General features: G+C 49.1%; 1 protein-coding gene across 1 annotated transcript in view; it reads left to right on the forward strand.

Moving 5' to 3' along the window:
- Positions 1-237: 237 nt before the first annotated feature.
- The window catches only part of Ltf (lactotransferrin), a 27300-nt gene continuing 11596 nt past the window's right edge, over positions 238-15941 (forward strand). The window contains exons 1-13 of the mRNA XM_005348009.3: positions 238-307; positions 2730-2890; positions 4108-4216; positions 4453-4635; positions 4994-5141; positions 5705-5760; positions 8141-8319; positions 8698-8878; positions 9665-9819; positions 10984-11074; positions 11973-12020; positions 13127-13282; positions 15462-15603. Coding sequence (XP_005348066.1) covers positions 265-307; positions 2730-2890; positions 4108-4216; positions 4453-4635; positions 4994-5141; positions 5705-5760; positions 8141-8319; positions 8698-8878; positions 9665-9819; positions 10984-11074; positions 11973-12020; positions 13127-13282; positions 15462-15603 — 1652 coding nt within the window. The 5' untranslated portion in view covers positions 238-264. The remainder of the gene's footprint in view (positions 308-2729; positions 2891-4107; positions 4217-4452; positions 4636-4993; positions 5142-5704; positions 5761-8140; positions 8320-8697; positions 8879-9664; positions 9820-10983; positions 11075-11972; positions 12021-13126; positions 13283-15461; positions 15604-15941) is intronic.

A 15941-nucleotide genomic window follows, 5' to 3' on the forward strand; every position in this document is an offset into this window, starting at 1 on the left:
CTGGGTGGGGACTGAAGAAATCACTAGGTTTCCTGTACTATCAGAGCCCATGTAGGAGGGACTGGAGTCCCTGCTTCCTCCTTCCTGGCTCCAGGAGCCAGGCCTCTAAGAGCAAGCATACCTGGCTGAGGGAAGCAGGATGGAAGGCAGGCCTATTGGGCAACAGGGTGGGGCCAGTTCTGTGAGGTCACCCAGCATGGATAAAGGGCCCCAGAAAGGGTGCCAAAGCCAGGCTTATTCTCTAGGTCCCCCAAGACCACAGACATGAGGCTGTTCATCCCCGCCTTGCTGTTTCTTGAGGCCCTTGGTGAGTATAGGTACCTGGGGATGTCACCTACCGGGAAGGTGGGCATCCCATCCCTGCCTCTGCCTGTAGACACCGTGAACGCATACCTAACGGTTTGAATACAGGAGTCTATGGGCACGGTCCTGCTTGCCCTTGTCTAGATAGGGGACAGGAACCTACTCCACTGGTTCAGGGCGGGGTTATGCTTGGGGGTGCTCGCAGCTCCCCAGAGAATCCCTAGGGATGCTGTCCGTTTGTGTCCTTCCAGAACTTTCAGTACAAAATGTGCTGCTCTGTTTAGGGAGGAATATAAGACTCAGAGAGGATGAACTCTTTTCTTAAGACACACAGGGACCTGAGTTTAGATTCTAGCTTCTGCAAGGATGTGCAACTGTGGCAAGACATTGCCATTCTTACCCTCAATTCTTCATTTTAAAAATGATGCGGCCTGAGGGGGGCAGACTCAGACCTGTTTCAGGGAGTACTTGGGTGCTGTAGCAGTATCCAATCCATCAGGATATGCCTGGCTACTGAGGAAATGATGCCTCCTTCGGGAATGCTGGCTGCCGAGAGCATGTTCAGCTGCAGCATGGGGCTTCAGAGGGCTGGGAGGGAGAGTGTCCCGTATTCAGCACCAGTATTTATGGGGTGGGGAGCTTGACATAGCACGGAGTCTTTTATTCACCCTGGTTACACCGCTCAGGAGCAGGAAGGACTCCCCACATTGGCTTCTTGCCTTCCTTGTGCCACTCCTTGGCTCCTTTGGTTCCCTTCTTTTTTTTGGCTCTTTTCATGTCCAGAGTTCATCCATTACCCAGCTATACCAGCTCCCTATTTCTGCCCCTCTCTGTCCTCAGCGCTGTCCCCTTATTGCATAGGGACCATCCTTTCCTCACAGGGTCTCTGGCCACACCTTCCCGGCTCAGCCACTTAAGCAGGAGCACTCCCGTCTCCATCCTCCCCTGCGAGTCTCAGGGTCACTGCTTCCAGAGAAGGCTTCTTTGTACCAGCACTGGTGACCTCCCTCCCCCATGGTCTGGCCCTCCACCCTCTCTTAGCCCTGCTGCTAAGAGCCCTGTGTCTAACCCAGGGATCTTAGACAGGCAGGCTAGCCCAGTGGTCAGCAATGCTGGTGCCCAACTGCCTGGGTTCAAATTCTACTTAGCTGGAAAGCCTTATCACTTGCTAAAGCTACACAATGCCTGGGAGTGTGAGAGTGTTGACAGAAAGCATTCTGAGGGGTGGACGAGGGGACTCGTTGGGTAAAGGCGCTTGCCACCAAGACTGAAGACCTAAATTCTAATCCCAGAACTCACACAGCAAAACTACTAATTTACTTTCTATCTTAAATTTATTCTTTCCGATCAAGTGTGACGGCATGCACTTTTGATTCCAGCACTGGGGAGGCAGAGGTAGGTCTCTGTGAGTTCAAGGCCAGCCTGGTCTACAGAGTGAGTTCCAGGACAGCCAAGGCTACATAGAGAAACCCTGTCTCAACAAAAGGCCTATCTGACTTTTCCCATTAATGGAGTCATTCAATATTTTGTCTTGTATGTGATATTCCTCACCTAGAATAGATGAGGCTCATTCATGTTATAACATATATGTACTTCTTTCCATTTTATAGCTGAATAATATCCCATTGAATGGATGTGCAACATTTTGTTCAGCCATTCACTAGTGTTGGAATTTAGGTAGTCACACAATTTAAAATTTTTTTTGATGCTCTAGATAAATAATGCCACTATAAATATCAATGCTAAGTATTTATGTAAACATGTGGTTTGTTTTTGTTTTGGTTTTTTGAGACAGGGTTTCTCTGTGTAACAGCTCTGGCTGTCCTGATACTCTCCTTGTAGACCAGGTCGACCTCAAAATCACAGAGATCTGGCAGCCTCTGTCACCTGAGTGCTGGGATTAAAGGCGCTCACCACCACGGCATGGTGGAAATTTATGTTCTCATTTCTATATGCAATTGCCAACTTGTTTCCCAAAGTGGCTACATTATTTTTCAGTCTCAGCAATGCATGAAGTTTTCCATGTTTGCAACGTTAAGATCTAGTTTGCACATAAGTAAAACGAACTATAATCCCCTCCCTGCTTCCCTGCCAGGCTCATCTAGGACAAAGCAGGTAGAAGTCAATAAAAACAGTTTTCGGACTGGACCATCTTTTGGCGGGTAGGAAACATGTTAGCCATAAGAAGGAAACTAATCTAGGGACCCGTCACCTGTAACTTGTTGAATCTCAGCCCTCTGGCCGGGACAGAGTTCCCTGTGGTTCCGCAGCTTAGCTTAACTAGAGGAGAGTGGCTGAACATGATCATGTAACATGGAGGAAAGAGGGCAGTGGCCATGGGCAGTCTACAGAACTCCAGCGGACGGCGAGGAGGGTCTCCTCCACGGCCATTGCTGGACTCCTAACTCTTTCCTCTCTTCTCCCAGGACTCTGTCTGGCTAGGAAGACGACTGTTAGATGGTGTGCCGTGTCAAACCCCGAGGCACAAAAGTGTTCCAGGTGGCAGAAGGCCATGAAAGAAGTGGGTGGCCAGCCACTCAACTGTGTCAAGAGATCCTCCACCCAGCGGTGCATCCAGGCCATTGTGGTAAGTTAATACCCCAACTCGAATAAAGGAAAGCAAGGGAGAGCAGCGGAGTCTAACTGGAAAGTCTCATCTCTTTCTTCTGCTTTATTTTCTATCATTTGGGAGCAGTCCTCTTCATTCACAGGAACTGGTGTCTCTTGCTGGTGAAAGACAGACTGACATTGAGAGACCCCCTGTGGGGAACCTGGGGTTTTATTTCACGTTGTTCACAAGAACAAAGCAGAGGCAGTCGTATCTGATGGATGTGTCAAGTCTCTAAAGCCCTGAGAAATAAGGCAAACATGGGCATAAGTGCCATATTCCAACTGTTGGGCAGGGATGGCCAGGATGCTAGACAGTATTAAGACACGCGTCCGCCTTCCAGTACCCGTGAAAAAGCTGGATGTAGTGGCTTTCACACGTGGTCACAGCATCCAGGAAGTAGAGTCAGGAGGGCCTCCAGAGTCTAGACAAATGGCTGACCTCCAGGTTTGTCTCCAAGAGTAAGGTGGGGAGAGATGGAAGGCAGCTGAAGTCAAGCTCTGGCCTCTACATGTTCATGCCCTCTCGTGTGTGAGCTCAGACACTGCATACATCCCCAAGACCAAAAACACACCTGGAGTCAAAACAGGTGACAGAGCGTGTAGACCAAACAACTTGAAATATAAATGGTTGTGACAACATGACCAAAGATGACCGGAGTGGAAGTAGACAGGCACATGTAGAGAGCACACACAACTTCAGGAGTCAGAGCCCAGGGGATGCTTACTCCGCACAGCAAATGACCTCTGACCTGTGCCATCCTCTTCGAGGTAGGACATGTGGACATAAGGAAAACTAAGTCACTTTGGAGCTCTGAAATACTATTTGTAGAGTTTGACTGCTTTTCTCCTGAAGTATGTCTGGTCCATTGTCTTTCTCTCTTCTTGTTCTTCTTGTTCTGCTTCCCCCTCCTCCTCCCCTTACTCCTCCTCTCCTCCTCCTCCTTTTCTTTCTTCTTCTTCTTTCCTCCTCCTCCTCCTCCTTTTCTTTCTTCTTCTTTCCTCCTCCTCCTCCTGCTCCTCCTCCTTCTTTGGTTTTTTGAGACAGGGTTTCTCTGTGTAGCCGTGGCTGTCCTGTAACTTGCTTTGTAGACCAGGCTGTCCTCAAACTCAGAGGTCCACCTCCCTCTCCCTCCCGAGGGCTGGGATTACAGGAATGTGCCTCTACTACATGGTGTCTGGTTCATTTCCTTTCAGACAAACAAAGCTGATGCTATGACTCTCGATGGTGGTTCGATGTTTGCTGCAGGAACGGCCCCCTACAAACTGCGCCCTATTGCGGCAGAAATTTATGGGACCAAAACTCGTGAGTTCTTCCTAGGGACTCTTAAACCTGGTGGCCGTGGACGAGGCTCTGTGGAGTCAGAATGGATGAGCACAAAGAGGCTGACCCAGTCAGCATCATACACTTGGGAGCTGAGTCTCTGGACTCTGGATAAAGACAGATCCTCCTCATGCATGGGTCTCCTTCCTAAGGGGCTTGCGTGGAGTGGGATCTCCCATCCAGACTAAGCCCTGTCCGTTTTCTCTGTTCCTTTGCAGAACCCCGGACTCACTATTATGCTGTAGCAGTTGTGAGGAAAAGCAGTAACTTTCGTCTGAACCAACTGCGAGGCCTGAGGTCCTGCCACACAGGCCTGGGCAGGAGCGCTGGGTGGAATATCCCCATAGGGACCCTTCGTCCATTCCTGAATTGGGAGGGGCCACCTGCATCCCTTGAGGAAGGTAAAGTGGTCTGGGGGATCCTGGGTGGTCTCAGGTGGGAGTTGCTATTCTCATAGCAACTATTCTCATTGTAGGCCCAGGCCCCTTTGGCATAGGTGGGCATCTGGGATGAGTCCAAGGTTGGACAGAGATTGGCTAATCAACTAGAAACAGGGGCCACCACACCAATAGCTCTGGGAGACGCCAATGAGTATTCTCTGGGCAAAGATGCACAACTGGGTTCTCAAGACCACAGTACTGTCCTGTCCTGCAGGATGGAGAAAAGGGAGTCTGTCTGTGGGGGGTCACTGTTGGAGGACAGGGCTGCAGTGTCTGGGACTGGCTCACACTCTGTGGTCTACTTCTCTGTGTTTGACAGCGGTGTCCAAGTTCTTCTCAGAGAGCTGTATTCCCGGTGCCAACAAGGATCGCTTTCCCAACCTGTGTAGCTTGTGTAGAGGGACAGGAGCAGCCAGATGCGCCTCTTCCCCAGAAGAACCGTACTCTGGTTATGCAGGCGCCTTCAAGTGAGTGATACCATCTCAGGGCAGGGTGCCATTTCCCTCGGTCCCCATTAGTGCACAGCCTGCTGGGGATGGAAATGTGGTTCTTCTACAGCTGTGCAGACTGAGAATCTGAGTCCTAAGAAGTGGCTGGCCTCTCTACCGTATGTTCTCCATCTCTTAGAGGCCCAACAAGGCCCCAAATTCTATACCACTTTGATGGAAGCCAACCTGGCAATGACTGCTTCTGACCGCCTCCTATTGTCCTAGGTTAGCTACCTTCTGCTCCCTCACATCTGACCGGGGCAGCTACCGTGACCGGGCCATTTTGTTCAACTCAGCTCTCTCTCTAGAGTGGGAGAGTGTGACCTCTGGATGACTTACTCTTCCACCCTCTCTACCTTTGCCAAGACTCAGTGCCTCCTCCCCAGGCTGCTCCCGGCCCTCAGGCACTTTTGTCCAGTGACTTCCCTACCTCGTTGCTGGCCTAAGCACGTTTGCACACTGGGTCTTGAGAGAAAGAGCCACATGGCCAGTGACACGGCAGGGGACACCAAGTCTCTAACTGCTTTTGTCTCGCTTCCCAGGTGTCTGAGAGACAACGCTGGGGATGTGGCTTTTACCAGGGGAAGCACCGTATTAGGTAAGAGCAAGGGAGAAGCTGTGGGTGCAGCCCCCACTATCATGTCCGTTCATCGTCATTCTGATGTGCAGGTCACTAGAGTCCTCAGTTTCCAGCCACACTGTTATCAAGTTGCCTACAGGGTCCAGCTCTTATTTTAAGTTTTTCTTAAAAAAAAAAAACCTCCAAAAATTAATTTTTATTTTATATGCATCGGTGTTTCGCCTGCATTATGTCTGTTCACCATATGAATGCCTGGTGCCTTAAGAGGCCAGAAGAAGGTGTCAGAGCTGGAGTTGCAGATGGTTGTGAGCCACTGTGTGGGTGCTGGGAATCGAACCCAGGTCCTGTAGAAGAGCAACCAGTGCTCCTAACTGCTGAGTCACCTCTCCAGCCCCCACCTCACACTCTTGAAATCTGTCCTGCCTGCTCCCATTCTCTTTCCTCTCATAGACACTCCTACCAAAGAGCTTGTCCTGTCTCCTCCAAGATGGACGTGACTTTAGAAAGTGAACTTCACTGGCTTGTGTCTCTGGATTCTAAGTCCATACATGTTTTACTGAATACTAGAAGCTACACTGCTCCAAAGTCTTCCACTCAGCATTGAGGGTCAGAGATTGATCCATGGTTTTACTATATGGGTTTTACTATATAGTGGATGATCTGTGGATCACTTCTGCCATTCACCTCTCTACCACTCTAAAGACGACAGCCAGTGGCGCTGTTCTCCTTCCGGCCACACGCCGCCATTGTGCTGTTGGGGGTATCCATTATGAACATGATTGCTAGGTATAGACAGGCAGAAAGCAGTGTTGTGCCCAGGATGACTCCAGACAGGTCATCACAGTCCTAGGACCCTAAGGGATAGGCCTCCACAATCCCAGGATCTCCAGAGAAGTGTAGCACAGTAGTGTATGCCTTTAACCCCAGCACTCAGAAGGCACAGTGATGGGAATTGTTTTGTCAAACTTCTTTATAAAAATAGCACTTCACTTAGATGGGGATTGCATGGAATTTAAATTGACCCATGAAAAACTTGACTTACCTATAATGTTAAGTTGAATAGTCTATGACAATAATGTGGCTTCTGCCTTCTTGATTTTTTTTTCTCTTTTTTAAAAATAAGGCTGAACATAGCACAGCTTGCTGGCCTTGAATTCCAAACATAGCTGAAGATAATCTTGAATTCCTGCGCCAAGTGCTGGTATTACAGGCACGCGTCACAATGCCAGGCTTACACATGCTTTAAAAGTATCATTGGACAGGCTGTGCTTTTTTTTTTTTTTACTATGGAGCTTGTGCAATTTTCAAGTCAAATTGCCTTTATTCGATATAAATTAGTTGCTAAAGTACCCAATTCTATATTAGTTTGTGTTCTGTTATTATTAAAAATTATTGAGTGTTATAGGTAGACTCTGTGGCATCTTGAACTTTCTTTTAGTTTTTTCACTGTTGATTTTATAAGCCTCTCTCTCTCCCCACTCTTTCCTTCCCTCCCTCCCATTGAACTACATCCCCAGAAGCTATCGTTTTCTTCTTTTTACTTAAACCAAAAAAGTATTTATTTGTGTGTATGTGTGTATGTGTGTACGTGTGTGTAGTACACATGCACACGTGTGTGCGGGCCAAGTCCAGAGGAGGACTTCATAAACCTGCTCTCTTTTGAGCAGGTGTCTGAGACAGGTTCATGCCCGAACCTTAAGCTTGCCTTTCTGAGTAGTCTGGGTGGCCAGCGAGCTTCAGGGATCGTTTGTCTCTGCCTCTGAGTTTATAAGTGTGCACCACCACCACCCTTTATAAAAACAAGTTTTGAGGGTTTGAACTCAGGCTTTTGCACTTGTGTAGCAGGCACTTTAGTGACTGAGCCATCTCCTCAGGCCCAGATTTTTGCCACTGTTATTCTTCTGGAGATGTTGGTGAGGTAGCTTCCCTTGGCATCCCCGCCCCCATCACCTTCTCTTCTGTTTTATGGGATGTAGCTCAGGCTGGCCTCAGACTTGCTATATTGATAAGGCTGGCCTTGAACTCCTGATCTACCTCTTAAGTACTGGGATTGTGTGTGTGTGTGTGTGTGTGTGTGTGTGTGTGTGTGTATACCATGACAACTGACTTATCAGGCCTGTCTCCTTGTAATGACCTTTTTGTCAGAGGCTGTGGGGACCTTGACAGAACTTGATCCGCCTCCTTGAATCACGGAAGCAGCTGCTTTAGGGTTGAGTTTAGCACGCCCGAGTACTTTCTGGAGACTCTCTCTACTTTTCTCAGTATCCAGGACCAAGTCAGTCTTTTTGATTCAGTTTTGTCAACTCTGTGATGAGAATTCTGTTGGGGAGAAGGGGAGCCACAGCTCATGGTCAAGGCCAAAGTTTGGCTCATCTTCCCACTTCTCCCTTCCTGCCAGAGGAACTACCAGATAAAGCTGAAAGGGACCAGTACAAGCTGCTCTGCCCAGACAACACCTGGAAGTCGGTGGAGGCGTATAAGGAGTGCCACCTTGCACAAGTCCCTTCTCACGCTGTTGTGGCCCGAAGTGTGAGAGGCAAGGAAGACGCCATCTGGGAACTTCTCAGCCAGGCACAGGTACACCCACCCAGAGTCCCCGAGGCCTGATTAAGTTTGGGGTATGTGTGTGTGGCTCCCCTTGCCTAACTTCTGCAGCAGAGAGAGCTTAAGGACTGTGGGCGCTGACCCTCCTCTGCATAGCAGAAACATTGGAACTTTTTCTAGTATCAGCCCCTGGCAGGCTCTCTTTGGCTCCAGCAGAAGCAGGGGACAAGGAGATATTCTTTGGTCCCCAAGGACCTCGAGACAAAGCAGTTTTCCAGAGAGTAAGCTATAGATGAGCTTGTGTCTCTGCAATACGAAGAGTCACCTCCTGCTCCATTAGAATTATCCCCAAGTCCCGGGTAGTCATTCCCCAGTTTGTTTCTGGCCATAATTCTACTTTTCCGCCAACAGGACAAGTTTGGAAAAGACAAAACATCAGAGTTCAAGCTCTTTGCCTCCCTAGCGGGACAGAAGGAGAAGGACCTGCTCTTCAAAGACTCAGCCATTGGGTTCTCAAGGGTTCCCCCGAAGGTAGATGTTGGCCTCTACCTGACCTACAACTATATCACATCCATCCAGAACTTGCATAGAAGTAAGTAAATCCCAGGCAGGAACCCAAGGGTGCACTGGGCAGGCAGGAAACTGGGTGAGCTCTGCTCTGGGGTGGTCTCCGCACCTCTGGTGGGAGCATCACATATCCATGTGTCTTCTGTCAATCAAGTCAAGGTCATTGTGAGAAGTGTCTCCAAAAAATGTCCCGGACACCATATTCCTCTGTGTGTGTCAGGATCCCAGGCCCTCTTATTGAGTGAGAAACAGAGACAAGAGCCAAGAAAACCGGGACCTGGGGGGTTACTCCAGAGGCTAGGTGGAGCACCCCTTGTGTGCCGGGATTTGAACTTGCCTGGAGAGATTACAATGGGCTGAGTGAACTTGTCTATGTTCTTCCTACTCCTGGGGACTTAGAGAGGTAGTCTGAGGAAACCAGGAGGCTACGCTGTGGTACGTGATGGTGACTAGGGCCTTGTGGGCGCTCAGGGCTGAGTCCTCTAAGCCAGCTGTTGGGGTATACACTAGTTTCCGTGTCATGGGGCTTTTATTCCAAGGAACCAGAACATTAGGCGCATGGTTACAGTAAGGCCTGATGGATGGATTAGAAGTCAGGGAAGCCTGCCAACAAACAGAGGTGAGGAACACAGAAAACCTTAGTTAAGGCCTGAAGCCGTTTGGGAGCTGTGATGCGGAGAAGGGAAGGATGAACGGGTCCCACACAGATTCTTCTGCCTCAGAAGATCCAGGCAGGAACCCGATCCCCAGGGAGGACAGAGTGGGAATGAGGCAGAGCCTAAGTGTCTCTCACCATCGTCCCTTACCGCAGAGGAGAAGGACGTGGCCGCCACACGTGCCCGGGTCACGTGGTGTGCGGTGGGCAGCGAGGAGAAGCGCAAGTGTGACGAGTGGAACGGAGCGAGCAATGGCAGGGTGACCTGCACCTCGTTCCCCACCACGGAAGACTGCATTACCGCAATCATGGTAGGGAGCCGGGGTCACGTGTGGTGCGGGCAGCGGGCTTCTTGGGCGCAGGCCATGGGCGTCTGCTTACTGTGAGGTTGGTCACCCAAGACACCACTGTAAAGGAGGAAAACCCAGAGCGGGTGGGCTTGGGGCCACGCTAGCACATGTGCTCATGAAGGAGCGAGCACCTTCAAGGTCTGAAAAGCAACTTGTGGAATTTCCACCCTTTTCATTAAAAGAACAATTTAGGGCTATTGGGGTAATTTAGAAAATATGGAAGATTTGCTTCTCTCTCTCTCTCTTTCTCTCTCTCTCTCTCTCTCTCTCTCTTTCTCTCTCTCTGTCTCTATCTCTATCTTTGTCTCTGTCTCTCTCTTACACACACATACACACACACACACACCACTTGAATGTAGTTTCAGATATATGTACAACAAGAGTTTTGAAATTCCTCATTCCAGTTTTCTTTGTATGTGCAGCCTAGAGAAATTCTGGATTGTATGAGTTATATACTTTGATCCATTTAAAAAATAAACAGTATATTATGTATATATATATATATATATAGTGTGTGTGTGTGTTTTCAAGACAGGGTTTCTCTGTGTAACCTGGATGTCCTGGAACTCGCTTTGTAGACCAGGCTAGCCTCAAATTCACAGAGATCCACCTGTCTCTGCCTCCTGAGTGTTAGGATTAAAGGCGTGCGCCACCACCGCCCGTCAGGAAACATTTTTTAATATTTATTTTATTTGATGTGTACCTGTGAGTGAAAGAGTGTATTATGGGAGTCACATGCATGCAGTGGCCTCAGAGGCTGGAAGAGGGCATCGAGTCCCCTGGAACTAGAGTTAGAGACAGCTGAGGGCTGCTGTGTTGCTGCTCCATCTGTACTCAGGCCTCTGGAGGAGCAATGGGACCTTTAACTGCTGAGCCAATCTCCAGCCCCCCTAATTATTTTCAATGTAATTGTAAAGAGACTGGAGAAAGTAGCTTTGCAACCTTGACGATCTGATTCATTCTAGCCATGAGTCGAGTTGACGAGCCAGCTTCTGGGTACTCTGCTGTGCTAATAGGCAGATGTTAGCTGAGAGCAGTTGTTCTCATGGTGTCTAGTCAGGTACAGGAACAGAAGACAGAGAGTGAGGGTCTCAGCTGTGTGGGTGACCTGCTCTGTCTCTACAGAAAGGAGATGCCGATGCCATGAGCTTGGATGGAGGTTACATCTACATTGCTGGCAAGTGTGGTTTAGTTCCTGTGCTGGCGGAGAACCAGAGTAAGTGGAGCTGATGTCCTTTCTTGGCCATTGCATATGAGGCTGACATGGGAGTCGGGAGGTGGGACCCCACTCACTAGATCTCGGAGAAGATGGGTGAGAGAAGCAGGAGAAAGAATAAACAAAAGGGGCCACCCTGTCCCCCCAAATTGACAGATCATGGATAGTTTACTTCTCGATCAAAACAAACATTTTTGGGGGATGGTGAAATGAGTCATCAGATAAAGACACTTCCTACGTGAGTTCAACACACCGGACCCACATGGTGGAAGGGAACGATTCCCATCAACTGTGCTCTGACCACCGCACATGCCATGTGCACACACACACACATACACACACACAAAAGAAATAAATATGACTTCAACTTTTTTTCATAAAACAACACAGGAAAATATACAAGCAAACAACTCAGTGACATTTTACAAATTGCACCCATATACTGGCCTCAGGAGTCACCTGGTGCCCTGATGTCACCACAGTCCCTAAGAGCAGTAACTCCTGACTTCCAAAGACAAAAACTACCTCACCTCTCTTTTAATTAAGGGAGGAAGAACTGCATGTTTAATGTCTACTGTGTCCCGCTCAGGATTGTTTTTGTGATATTCACTCACATAAATGTGTGGCTGTAAATTATTCAGTCCCATGGTTGTATAATATTCTCCTGTGTGACTCTGCCACAGTTCTTCACCATTGCCTGGGGATGGCATTTGGGTGTTATTACTAATAGTACTGCTATGGTCAGCGATGTCCTTGTCTATGATGGAAATGTCTATTCCCCCGGCATTGAAATGCCTCATCATTCTCTTTGAATTGGTTCTGTTTTGTGGGGATTTAAATGTTTATGGTTCTCAGTAACTCTGGGTATTCAATGGTGTTCCGATTCTTTGTTCTTCAGAATCCCCCAAAAGCAATGGCTCTGACTGTGTGGACAGACCAGCGGAAGGTGAGTCAGGTCAGGAAGAGGCAGGGGGATCCTAACCACCAAAAGAGACTGACCATCATTGACAGATACAGATAATTCACAGGGGAATAATTATAATTAATGTTTCTATGGACCTTCATGCGTGGTGGAGAACTTCCATGTGGTCACTCAGTGCAGGGTGATGTGGAAAGAGAAACGTCACTCCCCCCTTCTGTATGTTTGAGGAGACAGTGGCCTGGAGAATTCCCCAGTGCCTGGGATCTCACTCTTAGCTATAGACAATGCTGGTGCCGATCCTGGCCTTGAATCTGAATGCCCAGCATCAGCAAGTCCAGGCTGTGTGCTCTAGACCCAGCTGCTTGTAGAGTCAGAGCTTGCTAAGTTTTGAAGTCATGGCTCTTGCCCTCAGAGGGGATGATACATTTGACAGCAGAACTCAATCCTGTTAATGTCCTCACCATGCTGGGTTGGCTGTACTCAGCTCTGGGTGGTCCTTGTGCACATGCCCCCAGCATTCATGCAGCAGCTGATCTAGTGGTCATCGCTGCTCTTGCCTGACGCAGCTGCAGATGGCAATTTGTGGCATTGTTGAGGCCACTCGCATTGGTCAGTGTCTGTGCCCACAGGTAAAGGCTTATAACTCAGCAACTTATGTGGCTGGTTTGGGACAGTCCCCTGTAATCACTTTTTTTTTTCTGTAACTTCTTCTTCCTCCTCCTCCTCCTCCTCTTCTTCTTCTTTTCTGAGACAGGGTTTTTCTGTAGCTTTGGAGCCTTCCTGGAACTAGCTCTTCTAGACCAGGTTGGCCTTGAACTCACAGAGATCTACCTGCCTCTGCCTCCCGAGTACTGGGAGTAAAGGTGTGTGCCACTACCACCACCTGGTCCTGTAATCACTTCTTAAGATCAATTTTTATACTATTTTATTTCGCAGCTCAGATCACTCTCCTTGTCATAGAACAACTTCTCTCTCTCTCTCTCTCTCTCTCTCTCTCTCTCTCTCTCTCTCTCTCTCTCACACACACACACACACACACACACACACACACACACAATGGTCAAAGATCAATATACTCTCCACTCATTTGCACCCTGGAGGTTAAGATCGCCTCTGTTACCGTTGTACAGGGTACTTTGCTGTAGCAGCAGTTAGAAAGGAAGATACTGGCTTCAGCTGGAGCTCTGTGAGAGGCAAGAAGTCCTGCCACACCGCTGTGGACAGGACCGCTGGCTGGAACATCCCTGTTGGCCTGCTCGTCAACCAGACCAGATCCTGCAGATTTGGTGAGGATGTGGGAGGGTCTCCCGAGAGGGTGGGAGAGTGGAGGCTGTGGAGCCTCAGGGAAGGGAGTGGGTAGGAGGTTTGCTGCTTGGCTGTGGCTTGCTGGTCTATTTTAGAATAATTGGGTTCTCCTGTGGTTACTTCCTGGCGCCCTGGAGGCACAGGCTGCTTGCTACAGAACACTTCCTCGTTTCCCCAACGTCACCCCACCCCTATGGAGATCCAGATCTCAATATCAGCTTGCTTCCCCTGGATACCGGCTCTGAATACTTCCTAGTGTCCCCTAAATTCCTCTCAGAGCCCAACCTATCTATCCAGTGCCCACCTTGGTCAGCATAAACCGTGTCCTTCCTGCTGCAGGCTTGGTGATGCCAGGACACATGGCATCTCTTGGGTGTGAGCCCCGTTGTATTAGGATTAGGTCTTAGGTGCTGGTTGGGGCATATTTGGGGCACATGATTGCTGTTCTTGCCAATCACCACGATGCCTCCCGAGTCATGGGACAGTTGCTGCTGTGAGGTATGCAGCTCAGCTTTCCAGAGCCTGACATACCGTGACTCTTCCCGCAGTGTAGGCTTCCGGAGTCTGACAGCAGGACCCTTGTTCAGGGGACAGGGTTTTGTGTCACCTCTAGTTCCTCTTGTCTTGGGTTAGATCACACAATGGGTACAAGGAACAGAAACCCTCCAAATGCCAGAGGCTTAAGCAAGAAGGGTGCTTATTTCTCTCTCACATAAGAGAAGTTCAGGAGAGTGTTGTCTGGAGTTAGCACAGTGACAGCATGGTGTGGGGACCTGGGCCTTAAATATTCTTTGTTGGATGTGGCTAGTTCAACATGTTTTTACCATGTGCAAGCAGAGTGAAGAAAAGAGAGGGAGAGGGGACAATGGTGTGCGCCACGCCCGCCATGTGTGTGCATGCATACGGATGCCAGGGAAGAACCTTGGGTGTCATTTTCACGAACAAGCTCTCACCAATTAGGCTAGACTGGCTAGCTAGCCTGTCGTAGGCAGCCTCCTGGCACCTCCCTAGGCTTGGAATCACGAGTTCACGCTGCCACATCCAGCTTCTTTTGGTTCTGGCATTGAATTCAGGTCCTCACGCTTGGATGGCAAGATCTTTAAGGACTGAACTTTCTCCCCAGCCCACACAACCCCCAACAGCATGATTATTGTTTATTAAGCCTCTGTAGTACATTTATCGATTAGAACAATGCCGTAGATGAAGAACATCATTATAAATGGCCACTTTTAATTTAAAAAATTAAAATATGAGCCGGGTGGTCTTGGTGCACGTCTTTAATCCCAGCACTCGGGAGGCAGAGGCAGGCGGATCTCTGTGAGTTCGAGGCCAGCCTGGTCTAGAAGAGCTAGCTCCAGGACAGGAACCAAAAAGAGCTACAGAGAAACCCTGTCTCGAAAATCAAAAAAAAAAAAAAATTAAGATATGTTCAACCTTCTGAGTTAGCAGCTAGCTGAATTGTTAATAATCTGATCTATCTTTTTGTAATCCTAAGTCTGGTAAGATAGCCTGAGTTTTCTAATGCAGGTAAAAATGCAATATAACAGTCATTTTCAAATGTAATAGTGTATATAAAAAAAAAATCCATGCCTTTTAAGAATGTTTCCAGAGAGTTGGCACTTGGCACTCCTGAGCATGTCATTATACCATGGGTGTACCCAGACACAGGGGTGTACCAGTCACAGGTGTGTACCCAGCCACAGGGTGTACCAGTCACAGGGGTGTATCAGCCACAGGGGTGTACCAGCCACAGGAGTGTACTGAGCCACAGGCCACCTTCTTTCTATTGAAAGAAGCCAGACATACAGGGAGAAGGCAGGGTCTCTGTTTCTGACTTAGAAGTACAAATAAGAAGTCAGATGTGGACCAGGTGGACAGTAGGTGGCCTCTGCTGCAGAGAGCCCTCAGGCCATCATGCACCTCAGCAGAGTTCCCACTACAAGACTGTGACCACAGGGCCCTCTGTGTGACTGTCCCGAGCACCAGGACTATCCTGTCCCTGTGGGTCTGTGGTTGGTGGTGGAATATTGTTCCGTGATAATGAGTGTCCTCCTCTCCTGTCCACATACTGAGCGGAAATCAAGATAGGCCACTCGCTGGGTAAAGACCTTATGTTGACGCTGGCCAAAAGCACTAAGGTACTCCCTTCCTTCTGCCCAGATGAATTCTTCAGCCAAAGCTGCGCCCCTGGGGCTGACCCCAGATCCAATCTCTGTGCCCTGTGTGTTGGTGATGAGAAGGGTGAGAATAAGTGTGCCCCCAACAGCAGAGAGAGATACCATGGCTACAACGGGGCTTTAAGGTGAGTGAGTGTGGGACAGAGGCCACCAGCATCAGGCCTCAGGCCTCAGCCCTCATCCTAGGTGCATGCCTCTGTGGCTCTAGGGCCTGGGTGTGGCCTGTCTTAGACAAGCCAAGAGCCAAGTGGGCAGCAGGAGCCAGAGCCTCCTATGATACCAGCATCCCGGAGCATGGAGGTTAGATGAGGACCACAGGGGTTCAGCTGAACCGCCCAGCCGGCAACCCACGTGGGGCCTCGGTGTTCTCAAATGTGGGGCCTCGGTTATCCCCCTCCCCCACTCGGGTCACCATTACATCTTATGTTTTCACTTTCTCCTTGACTTTGGCCTTCAAGGGGCT

Source organism: Microtus ochrogaster, chromosome 5, assembly GCF_000317375.1.
Source record: "Microtus ochrogaster isolate Prairie Vole_2 chromosome 5, MicOch1.0, whole genome shotgun sequence".
Lineage (NCBI taxonomy): Eukaryota > Metazoa > Chordata > Mammalia > Rodentia > Cricetidae > Microtus > Microtus ochrogaster.